Source organism: Canis lupus, chromosome 8 (assembly GCF_048164855.1).
Source record: "Canis lupus baileyi chromosome 8, mCanLup2.hap1, whole genome shotgun sequence".
Lineage (NCBI taxonomy): Eukaryota > Metazoa > Chordata > Mammalia > Carnivora > Canidae > Canis > Canis lupus.
The window spans coordinates 8,554,503-8,566,860 of NC_132845.1; the positions used below are offsets into that span (position 1 = coordinate 8,554,503).

General features: G+C 36.1%; 1 protein-coding gene across 3 annotated transcripts in view; it reads left to right on the forward strand.

The window, feature by feature from the left end:
- MIGA1 (mitoguardin 1) overlaps positions 1–12,358 on the forward strand; it is an 87,097-nt gene that overhangs the window by 40,721 nt on the left and 34,018 nt on the right. For all 3 annotated transcript variants that reach the window (XM_072834135.1, XM_072834133.1, XM_072834134.1), the window contains exon 8: positions 11,669–11,769. In XM_072834135.1, the coding sequence (XP_072690236.1) occupies positions 11,669–11,769 (101 nt within the window). The remainder of the gene's footprint in view (positions 1–11,668; positions 11,770–12,358) is intronic.

Genomic DNA, 12,358 nt, shown 5'->3' on the forward strand with positions numbered 1-12,358 from the left:
GGCAGAGACACAGGCAGAGGGAGAAGCAGGCTCCACGCAGGAAGCCTGACGTGAGACTCGATCCCGGATCTCCAGGATCACACCCTGGGCTTTAGGCGGCGCTAAACCACTGCGCCACCAGGGCTGCCCTCTGCTGCTATTTTTTTGCTGAAATATTTTGAATATCTTTTAAATTAACTTGGAAACCTGTATACATATCATGAATATCAGGTAAGATATGTACAGTACTTCATGACTATATTATTTTTCCTTTTAAGTAAATAATTTTATAAATTTTGAAGAGTGGCTGTAAATGGATGGTAGAGTCACAGATGTTTGTTGTAGTGGGGCACCTGCGTGGCTCAGTCAGTTGAGTGTCCGACTCTTGGTTTAGGATCAGGTCATGATCTCACAGGTCATGGGATCAGCCCTTCATCTGGTTCCATGCTCAGGGCAGAGTCTGCTGGAGATTCTCTCCCTCTGCCCTTGCCCCATTCATGTGCACCCTCTTGCTCTCTCTCTAAAATAAATAAATCTTTTAAAAAACCCCACATATGTTTGTTTGTTATACTGTTTTGATTCAAAATACACATCTATGCTACATATATAATTTTTGTACATATCAAATATTGCACAATAAAATATTTATCTTTCATGTTAAACAGAAATTATCTTAATTATTTTGGGAAAAATTAGGCTTTAGTTGGTCACAATAACTAGTGAGAGATTAGTTAAATATGAGGTTAAAACCTAACACCAAGAAATAATGTATATTTCAGGAAACTCCTGTTATCATTGTATCATGCAATGTATGCATCATTACATGGTTTGATAGTTTATTTCAGTAACAGTACATTCAGGATTAAGTTTATTTTTTACTCACTTTGCTTAGGCTGTTAGGGCTGGACCAAATTGCTGAATTTAATACCAGTGTGGAAATAAACCTGATTAACAACAAATGAAGCTTGCTAGCATTTTCTTGGAGACATGATTTAGTTGAAAGGCTGTTTTGTTTTGTTTTTGTTAAAGATTTTATTTATTTGAGAGAGAGAGAAAGAGAGCACAGTGGAGTGAGGATCAGAGGGAAAGGGAGATGCAAACTCCCAGCTGAGCAGGGAGCCTCATGTGGGGCTCAGTCCTAGAACCCCAAGATCATGACCTGAGCCAAAGTCAGATGCTTAACTGATTGAGCTGCTCAAGTGCCTCTAGTTGATAAGGGTTATGGAAATTAAGTTCAAGTTTGTTAATCTACACTGTAATTAGATTTCTTCTAAAATAAATTGGGCTTCATAGTTTGCTTATATTTTCTATGAAGAGTAGTTATTTGTAATAGCTGTATTAGCAAGCAAATCCAAAGCCATAAGTTTGATAAATATTGTTTTTTTGGCTGAGCAAAGAACTTTGAGATTCTTTCATACTGATGTGTAGGAACAAATTTAGCCCTTAAAAACAAACCAGAAATTTTTATAGTTTTGCAGTATTGCTTTGCATATTTCAGATACATGTTTAGGACTCATTATAATCTATTTTTTGAACAGAATGAAGTCATAGGATCTTAGGTCTCAAGTATTTATTTAGCAAACATTTGATTGCCTAATATATGTCAACTATATTATAGGGCACTGGATAGACAAGAATGAAGATTTCATCCTTGTTTAAGCAGCACAGTCTAGTTTTGGAGCTGTGTAGGCATTAAAAAATTGTATAGCACAGTAGACTAAGTACTATAATAATGCTTTTAGAAAGTGCTACAAAAACAGCAAAGAAAAGCATATATTATTCATCTTGGGGCTCAAGGAAGTCTTCACAGGTGTGACACTTGAAGAAAGATCATCCACCAGAAAGATAATTAAGAAAGGGGCATTTCAAGCAGAGCAAATAATGAGTTAAGCCTGTTAGTTCTTGGGAATATAGAATATGTAGGGAAGTGGTGAGAAGTGAATCAAGGAAAGTGAGCAGGAGATACATAATGAAGGTCCTTGTTTTGTAACTTTAGGCAAAAGGAGCCACTGAGAATTATAAGAAGTCATAATCAAATTTATGTGTTTATGGGAGATTATGGAAGTGTTGACTGGTAAAGTTTAAATATTTTATCCATCTTTCTGCTCTCTTATGCAAAGGATTTCATTGAGAGAGTGACGCCTCCTATAAGGGAAAATTAGAGGTTTTTCCATACTAGTACTGACTGCACAAATTCTCTGGCAGAGAACAGAAAAACTATAAAGTGGGACCTCCTGACCACTAGAGAGACGTTATTCTTCTCTTTTGATAAGTAGCCAGATAGAACATTTAGTAATATTGAAAGAGCTTGGCAGCAAGAGGAAATAACTCAACCTATCATCTTGAATCAAATGTCAGACAACCCAGAGTTGACCCTCCAAGACCTTGTCCTTTTCCTTTCCTGCAGAATCACTGTGGTCGGAGCATAAACTCCCTGAGGGTTTATTTTTAGGGAGTGACATGAATTACAGGCTTAATTTGTATACTCAGACTTCTAAATATACAGAGTACAAATTGCAGAACATTTAAGAAATTTGGCTTAATAATGTCCTCCTATGTCTTATGGTTCATCTTAATATCAAAGTGTTTATAATACTACAGACTATTGTTATATATAAGTCAAAATGGGTCAGAGCTGAAAACACTGTAATGAAAATAGTTGGGGTGCCAGAAACAAGAGAAATTCCTGCTGTTTGCCTTTGCCTCTTTTGTATTCAAGTTACATCTTATTAGCCTGGATTTCCAAGTCATAGACTAACATGAGACCATTGTATGATCTAGAAAAAGGCCAATGTAGCCCCTTAGGGCACTTTTGTGATAAGAAAAAGGTTCACCTTCATCCTAGAAGATGCAGGCCCAGGATATGGACTGGATTTTTGCCCTGACTTGTCTCATTGGCCAGTGTCTTTTGTGTAGTGTACAAAGTGACCAGCTCTCGCTAGTGACCCTGTTCAAGTCTCTATAACTGCAGACCTTACCTTACTCTTTGTTCCACTTTGGGTTATCCAGTCTTTTCTTTTTCTGCTAAAAAATGGTGAAAATGCTGTTATTCCTTTTTCTTTCCTTTTATTACTCATTTTACATTGGCAGCTGTATTTCCCAGTTAGGAATCACAGTTGTTATATTGGGCAGTCATGGCATATAAGAAGTTTTGATAAATAGGGAAAGCCAGAGACAACTGTTTTAGAAATCTCTTTTGGGTAGATCAATAGTACCAGGCTGCTTTGTACATGTGTTATTTCACATAGTCAAAACTATAAGTTGTAACACATCAAGAACTGATGAGTTTTTTCTTTGGTTTCAGTGGATTTCATTGTTATTCTTTTCAATATTAAGATACATAGAGGGAAAAATCAAGAAAATACCATATCCTGGCTCTCTTTGTTCTTTTACTTCCTAAAATTATGTTGTTTTAAATTTTTTGTATTCCAACTTTTTTTTTCCTTCTAAAACTAATACTATAGCATTTTAAAACTAACTAAACAGCTGTCCATAGTATATACATGGGGCAGGTAGTCATAGTCATATAGATGGACAAAGAGCAGCAGTAGTTTTCAAGATTTCTTAATTATTTTAGCAGATTGTAGCAGACTGGAAAATAACTTGTCTTGTCGGCAGCAGGAACTTTTCCACTTTTCTTAAACGATAGAAAAGACAAGGTTCCAAATCTTATTTAAGTCGCTAAAAATCATCTGGGGAATAGCTGCTGACATAGAAGTCAGATGACATTGAGACATTTGGCAGCTTTCCTCTTTTTGCTGGTGTTATAAAACCCACAGTGGACAGCCTGGATTTTAAAAGAGTGGCATCTTTGGAATCTCCACTAGAATCTACTGAGGTTAAAATAGACCTGATGGCTTCTTAAGCGACAGAAGATAGAATGTGCCTAGGGGTGGCAAAAGTGAGACATGCAGAAAATCCATTTGGATTGGTTTAAAGAAGTACATGTAGGTAGGCCTGAAGTTCTAAGTTCCAAGGTTGAAGTGTCTTCTCGTTTTTTTCTTTCTTTCTTTTTTTTTTTTTTAACTTTCAAGCAAATTCTGCTTTGAAAAAGGCTTAAGTAATACGTGAATTATGAGATTGTGAAAGAAGGAACAAGGCTTGAATCCAGTCAGATTTTTGGCCTAAAATGTGTGACTGTCGAGTTAAAAGTAAACATACTTTTAGTGTCCTTCCAAAGAAGAACATAGCATATGTCTATGCATGAATGTTTTAAAAGTTCGAGTGATTGAGATAGGTAAAGCAATGTTTTAAAAAGTTTTAGGGTTGGGGCGGCTGGCTGGCTCAGTTGGTAAAGTACGCTACTCTTAATCTCAGGGACATGAGTTCAAGCCTCAGGTTGGGCATAGAGATCACTAAAAAAAAAAAAAAAGAAGAAGAAGAAGAAGAAAGAAAAATAAAAATGTGATAACTTATAGTATATTTTTTATATTTAATCCCCCAATTATTTGTTGTTGGTTTTTTTTTTTTAATTTTTATTTATGATAGTCACACAGAGAGAGAGAGAGAGAGAAGCAGAGACACAGGCAGAGGGAGAAGCAGGCTCCATGCACCGGGAGCCTGATGTGGGATTCGATCCCGGGTCTCCAGGATCGCGCCCTGGGCCAAAGGCAGGCGCCAAACCGCTGCGCCACCCAGGGATCCCAATCCCCCAATTATTTGGAAACTATTTTAGGCACTTCTAAGGTTAAAGATTTGACATCATATATTTTAGGTTTCCAAAAAAGTATAAGTTTAATTTAGAGCTGAGTACTGAGAAAAGAATTTTAACAGGACTCTGAAAAGAAGTAAGAGTAATGTAATAGGCAAAATGATTCAGGGGAGATACAGGAAAGGCTTTTTAAAATAGGGATTTTCAGAGATGCCTGGGTGGCTCAGTGATTGAGCATCTGTCTTTGGCTTAGGGCGTGATCCCGGGGTCCTGGGATCAAGTCCCACATCGGGCTCCCTGCAGGGAGCCTCCTCCTCCCTCTGCCTGTGTCTCTGCCTCTCTCTTTCTGTGTCTCTCATGAATAAATAAATAACTTTTTTTAAAAAGGAAAAAAATAGGGGATCCCTGGGTGGCGCAGCGGTTTGGCGCCTGCCTTTGGCCCAGGGCGCGATCCTGGAGGCCCGGGATCGAATCCCACGTCAGGCTCCCGGTGCATGGAGCCTGCTTCTCCCTCTGCCTGTGTCTCTGCCTCTCTCTCTCTCTCTCTCTCTCTGTGTGACTATCATAAATAAATAAAATTAAAAAAAAAAAAAAAGGAAAAAAATAGGGATTTTCATTTCTTAGGGATGGTCAAATAACAAGTTTTATTTAGTTTATATCAAATATTGAAGTATTTGCAATCTGTTGAATGCTCTATTGAGAACTGTAGGAACCATCAGGAAAAAAAAAGATGAAAGATGAGGAAGTCCATAAATAGTTGTTTCAGTTCAGCTGGTCAGACAGGCTATATATTCAGGCAATTGTTAAGTAAAAATTCAGGTAGTGGAGGGGTGCCTGGGTGCCTCAGTGGTTAACCGCTTGACTCTTGGTTTTGGCTCCGGTTGTGATCTCAGGGTTGTGAGATGAAGCCCCATGTTGGGTTCTGCACTGGATATGGAGCCTGCTTAAGATTCTCTTTCTCCCTCTGCCCCCACCTGCCCTAAACCACTTTCCATGCTTCCACACTCTCTCTCTCTCTCAAAAAAAAAAAAAATTCAGATAGCGTATTAAATTGTACATATACTGGGATGCTTGGGTGGTTCAGTGTTTGAGCATCTGCCTTTGGCTCAAGGGTGTGATCAAGTCCCACATTGAGCTCCCTGCATGGAGCCTGCTTCTCCCTCTACCTGTGTCTCTGCCTCTTTCTCTCTCTCTCATGAATAAATAAATAAAATCTTTTAAAAAAATAAATTGTACATATTCTTATCTTTTACACAGTAATATGAATAGCTGATATTTATTGAATGCTTACTTTATGCGTACTAACTCATTTAATCCTATGAGGTAGGATTTTATTTCTACCTATGAGGTATAGTGAATAGTATAGTATTAGTATAATATAGTATAAAATATTAGTATAGTATACTATAGTATATTACTATATTATGTATTATAATATAGTATACTGTATTAGTATAGTATTATATATGGTACTATGTGTACCATATATAATTTGGTATAATACAAAGTATACTAAATGGCATATAGTACACATTATATAATATATAGTATGATAGTATATAATATAGTATAATAGTACAGGATATAGTACAATCAAAGCTGAAAGGTCTTTTAGTAATTAATAGAGAACAAGGTTAGGTAAGGTGAGCAGAAATTATGGGAAGCTTTGAAAACCAGATGAGGAGCCATTGAAGATTGTTGATTGGAAAATGGCTTTTTTTGTTTTAGTTTCAATAAAGCATTCTTGTACCTAATTAGGCTATTCCTGTCTAACAGTTACACATACTAAATGTAAGAGCCTGTGAAAGCATTTAGCAGAATGCCATGGCCACTACTATTAGGCACTCAGAAAATGTGAGTTGAGTCTGAATCCTGTAAAGGACTTGTAAACTCTTTGCACTGAGATAAGATATGAGAAAGGAATGCTCTAACAGTACTCTCCAATAGAAATACAATGTAAGAGACAAAGGTAATTTAAATATTCCAGGAGGCACATGAAAAAGTAAAATTAAAGAGGTGAAATTAATACATTTTCTTAAACCTGATTTATAGTAATAAGATTTTTTTTTTGGTACAGAGCTTTCAGAATTGTGTATATTACACTTAAAGGACATTTCAATTCTGACTAGCTACATTTCATGTGCTCAATTATGTTGGACACCACAGCTCCATAGTTTCATAGCATGGAATCTGGTGTCCGATGACCTGTTTTGAATCCTGCCATTCCATTTCTTAACTGTGTGAGTATGGATCAACACTTAACATTTCTGTACGGTAGCCTCTGGATATATAAAATGAAAAAAAGAATAAGAATAGTAGCTAACTCAAAGGATTAGTTTAAGAATTATGAGATAATGTATGTAAAGCATGTAACTTGGTTTCTGGCAAATAGTAAGTGTAAAATAAATGTATATTGGTTTCATCACATTGTTACTGCCATTAAATAGCAAGCATAGCTTAGTTTCTATGTCTTCTTCCTGCAAATAGTGATTATCCCCACCAAAACATTCCTGCTTAAAATTCTACACCAATTACTAAATAGCAAAGAAATATTGATAAGCCAGGAGGAAGAAGGCTGTAAGTAGTACCTGCATGACATTGGAGTCTCCCACAACTACTGGTATTCTACTATGGGATACAGATAAACTTTTTCCTTTTTTCTTTTCAGATAAATTATTTTCAATTTGCTATTATACTTACAGACTCATCAGATCCTTTGACTTTTTGAACTTAGCATCACTATAGGTGCTTCCTCTATCAGAGAATAAAACTCATGTCTAATAATTTTTTAGAGATTTTATTTATTTGAGAGAGAGAGACCAGAGTGAGAGAGCACATGAGTGGAAGGGAGGGGCAGAGGGAGAGTGAGAAGCAGGCTCCATTCCAGGACCCCAGGATCAGATGGTTGACCTACTGAGCCACCCAGGCGCCCTCATGTCTAAATAATTTATAGCTTTACTGTCAACACTGAAATACTTCATTGTCTTTTCTGCTTTCAGCCATTTGGGGGCAAGATATATAGATGCATTGTTTTCCTTCCTTCTATGTAAACACTTAGGGGAAAATACACAAAACAAAAAAGCATAGTGATTTATCCCACTCTCTTGTGTAGCTATCATGTAGATCAAAAAATAAAACATTGCAGAGGTGCCTGCGTGGCTCAGTGGGTTAAACGTCTGATCTTGGGGGCCTGGGATTAAGCACCACATGGGGTTTCCCGCTCAGTGGGAGTCTCTTTCTCCCTTTCCCTTTGCCTCTCCCCCTGCTAACTATCTCTCTCTCTTTCATATAAATAAAATCTAAAACAAACAAACAAACAAACAAACAAAACTTTAAAAATTAAAACATTGGGGATCCCTGGGTGGCGCAGCGGTTTGGCGCCTGCCTTTGGCCCAGGGCGCGATCCTGGAGACCCGGGATCGAGTCCCACATCGGGTTCCCGGTGCATGGAGCCTGCTCCTCCCTCTGCCTGTGTCTCTGCCTCTCTCTCTCTCTCTGTGTGACTATCATAAATAAATAAAAATTAAAAAAAAAAAATTAAAACATTGCCAGGGGACCTGGCTGGCTCAGTTGGTGGAGCATGTGACTTTTTATCTCAGGTTTGAGTTTGAGCCCCACATTGAGTGTAGAGATTGTTTTAAAAAAATAAAATCTCAAATAATAATAATAATAATAATAATAATAATAATAATAAAGTAAAACATTGACAACTCCCTAGAAGGTCCCCTTGTATCCAGTCCCAGTCAACAGCCCTCCCTTATACACCTAAAACTAACCACTGTCCTGATGCTCATTCTCATTACCTCCTGGCTTTTCTTACAGTTTGACCAACTAAATGTTGAGCACTGTAGTTTAATTTTGCTGTTTTTGAATTTTATGTGAATAAAATCGTACGTATAATTCTTCACTCAACATGTGAGATTCATCCTTGTTCTTTCATATAGCAGCAATTCTCTATTGTTGTACAGTATTTCATTGTTTGAATATACCCCAATTCATGTATTCTATGGTTGATGGACAATTGTGGGTTTTTTCTAATTTGGAATTGTTATAAGCTGTGGTGTTACATTCTTTTGCATATAAACATGGATTTCTGTGTAAAAAAAAAAAAAAAAAAAAACACCTAAGGATAGAATTGCTAACCACAGAGAATGCAGTCTTGAACTTACAGAAATGCTGCCAAACTCTCCAAAGTGGTTCTACCAGTTGACATTTCTATCAGGAGTATGTGAGTTTCCATTCCTGTACACCCTTAACAAACAAACAAATTTGCCATTTTTTCCAATTTATATCATTCTATTAGATGTGTAATGATAATGTGGTGTTTGCAACTTTTTTCTGCTAAGAAAAATTTGATAAAATGTTTCTGAAAATATTGACTAACATGAAGCCATTCGTTTTCAGTTTTCCATCCTGTCCCTGTCTTTCAGTACTACAATCTAGAGTTTATACTTTTTGGAAAGAGTATTTTAAATTTTAACTTGATTCATGAAAGTGGGTAGTTTGAAATCTTGTTCAGTATTCTTTCTTTATGCTTTTTATTGGCTTATCTAAAAAACAGATGTATTATTTCTCTTCATAACTTAAGCTGCCATTCCAGGAATCATAACAATTACTGAAATGAGAGGTATGGTCTGTGGTTTACGAAATTAGATTTAATGAATAAATCTTTCCAATTCCTTCCAGCCATTTTTCTTTGTTAGGATTTTTTTTTTTTTTTTTTTTTTGAGTAAAGTACTAGCTGGTTACTGTTGAGTGAAGTAAAACAGACTTTTAACAGCCCCTGGGTAATGTCTGAAAGGTAAAGTGACATAAGATAAATGTCTGTGTTCCACTCTGAAAATAGCAAAAGTCATATGGAACCAAGATTTAACTTAATTGACTTGTAACTTAATCCTGCTTTAAAAGAGGTTTGGCATAATGAAAATTGTACTGTGATTTCATTTTGCACACTAATACTAACAAAGGAAAAATAACTAAGAAGATAAAGGTTTGAAAGTTGTAAATGCCAGTTCAGTTTTATAAATGATTTATTCCAAAGTTTGTGCATTTTTTAAAATCCCATATACTCTGAAAAGAAAATAATGGGAATTTTTCTGAGTAATTGAATGTCCAGAAATACCCATCTTATACTGTTTATAAGCATAAAACTAATTATGTTGTTTTGTTCTCAAGTTCAATGTAAAATTTAAATTCCTAAAAGAGTGTATATTTTTGAAAATAATTAATTTCTGATTTTGTTCTGTAAATAGTCATTTATCAGTAGAAGGATTTTAAGCTGTGAAGTTGGGTACTTTAAAAAGATTGATGTAAACTTCATCTGAAAACAATTATACCTTAAACTTGGAAGATAAAGGTTAAATTGTCAAATATGGGCTCACTAAATATAAAGTAGGAAAAAGAATATGCTATGTGTATGGTAAAATAACCAATACCTAAGAGGAATGAACCTTGTGCCAATAATGGCTTATTTGCTTTTTCTGCTGGTTTACAGTTTGGAATAGAAGTTGGTTGTAAAACTTCTGAGTTTAAATTAAATTAATGGTTTGCATTTAAAAAACTCTACATTTCCTATACAGAATCACAAAAGTCAATGTTTTCTGGTATTTGAGGGTTTTAAATAGGACTTGGAAAATTTCTGGTAAAGGTAATGAACTTTATTTTGGGAAAAATGATGGAATAGAAATTTGGATGAATGAAAGCCAGAGAGATTTCTGGTTCCTTTTTAAAGAAGATAAAGTATCTGACAAATTTAGCAGATTGAGAATCAGTAAGAAAAATCAGTATATATTTTGTTTTTTGCTTTTTTGTACTTTAATATCATTTGTTTGCTACAATGTAGACACATCTATAAGTAAGTTTAATATTTATTTGAAAATCCAGTGTTACCAGGTTCCTGATGATAGTATGTGAAGATTTTGAAACTCACATTCAGAATGTTGCATATGTTAATAGATAGACTGTCTTGACATGGCCAGATAAATCATTTGCCAATGTACTTAAACTTTTCAGCTCTTATAATCATTGGGACAATTATATTTGACCTTCAGGTAGCCAGAAGAGAATTCTGATAGATTCTATCTATCTATCAGAAAGAGAATGACCAGGGGGAGGTGCAGAGGGAAAGGGAGAGAGAATCTACAGACAGACTCCCTGCCGAGTGTGAAGCCTGACTTGGGACTGGATTCCAGGATCCCAGGATCATGACTGGAGCTGAAACCAGCAATCAGCTACTTAACCAGCTGAGCCACCCAGGCCTAGATACCTTCATCTTCTTTTTTTTTTTTTTTTCCCTAGATACCTTCTTGAATTGTTTTTCAGTTGATAAGTTTATCACAAGTGACTGGCCAGACAACATTTTATGTTAATAATTCATTTAATTTGAATGAACCTACCAGTTCTCATAATTTGGGCAAAGTCACTTACAACTAATTTGCTGTGTTTCATACTTCTCTGGCATATGCTGATTTTACAATGTATGGTATATAATCCAATTCTAGTTATATACCTGTGTAAATTATTACATATTCAGAAGCTTTTAAAATCTGATATTAAGTTTAATCCCTTGGGACACCTGGGTGGCTCAGTGGTTGAGCTCTGCCTTTGGCTCAGGGTGTGATCCTGGGGTCCTAGATGGAGTCCTGCATCAGGCTCCCTATGGGGAGCCTGCTTCTCACTCTGCCTGTGTCTCTGCCTCTCTCTCTCTCTCTGTCTCTGTCTCTCTGTGTGTGTGTGTGTGTGTGTGTGTGTGTCTCATGAATAAATAAATCTTAAAAAAAAGTTTAATCCTTTTTTAAAGTAACGATGTCTGCTTTGTTGCACTTTCTCCTCTGGCAGTGTTTCATAATTAGTTCAATAATGAATACACTTTGAGAATCTTATCAGATGATATGCCACTGGTTTCTATTTATTGTTTTTCTTTTAAATTCTAGTCTAAATAAAGATGAAAGAAAGACGAAAAGACAGAAGCAAAAGAGACAGACGGACAGATGTACTATAGAATATCAGTTTCGTAACTTTTCTTCTTTTACTTTTAAGATAAAGATACAGATACCACCATGAAGGGGAATATGGATGAATTTGGCCTGCGAGACACCTTGAGCGTTGCATCAACTGATTCCTTTGCTTCAGCAGCAGAGGTAGGACAGTATGTTTCCAATGAGAATTTCTCATTATTTTTCACATAAAAAGTACACTTGCCACTGTGCTGTAATTCAGTTGCCATTTATGTAGCGTTTACTATGTGGTCGATACCAGGTTACAGAAATGAATATAACATGAACATGAGTTTGCACAAGAGTTTATAGTCTTTTTAGAGAGGTAAACATGTAAACACATACTTTAGAAGGGCACTGTCATATACTGTGGATTATGGGTGAGACATAATTAGACGTAAGACAATTTTCTCATTGGAAAATAATATCTTCTATTAGGACTCTTAAAAATGTTTAGGTTCCTTAGCTTAGAAATCATACTTCTAGATATTTTTCTTGAAGATTTTTATTTGAGAGGGAGAGCATGCAGAAGTGAAGGGCAGAAGGAGAGGGAGAGAGAAATGCAAGCCGACTCTAGGTTGAGTGCAGAGCTCCACTTCGGGCTGGATCTCATGACCCTGAGATCAAAAGCTGAGCTGAAACCAAGAGTTGGTCACTCAACCAGCTATGCCACCTAGGCAATTCTAGATACTTCTTTCAAGAAGGTGATCAGATTCAAAGATTTATATATAAC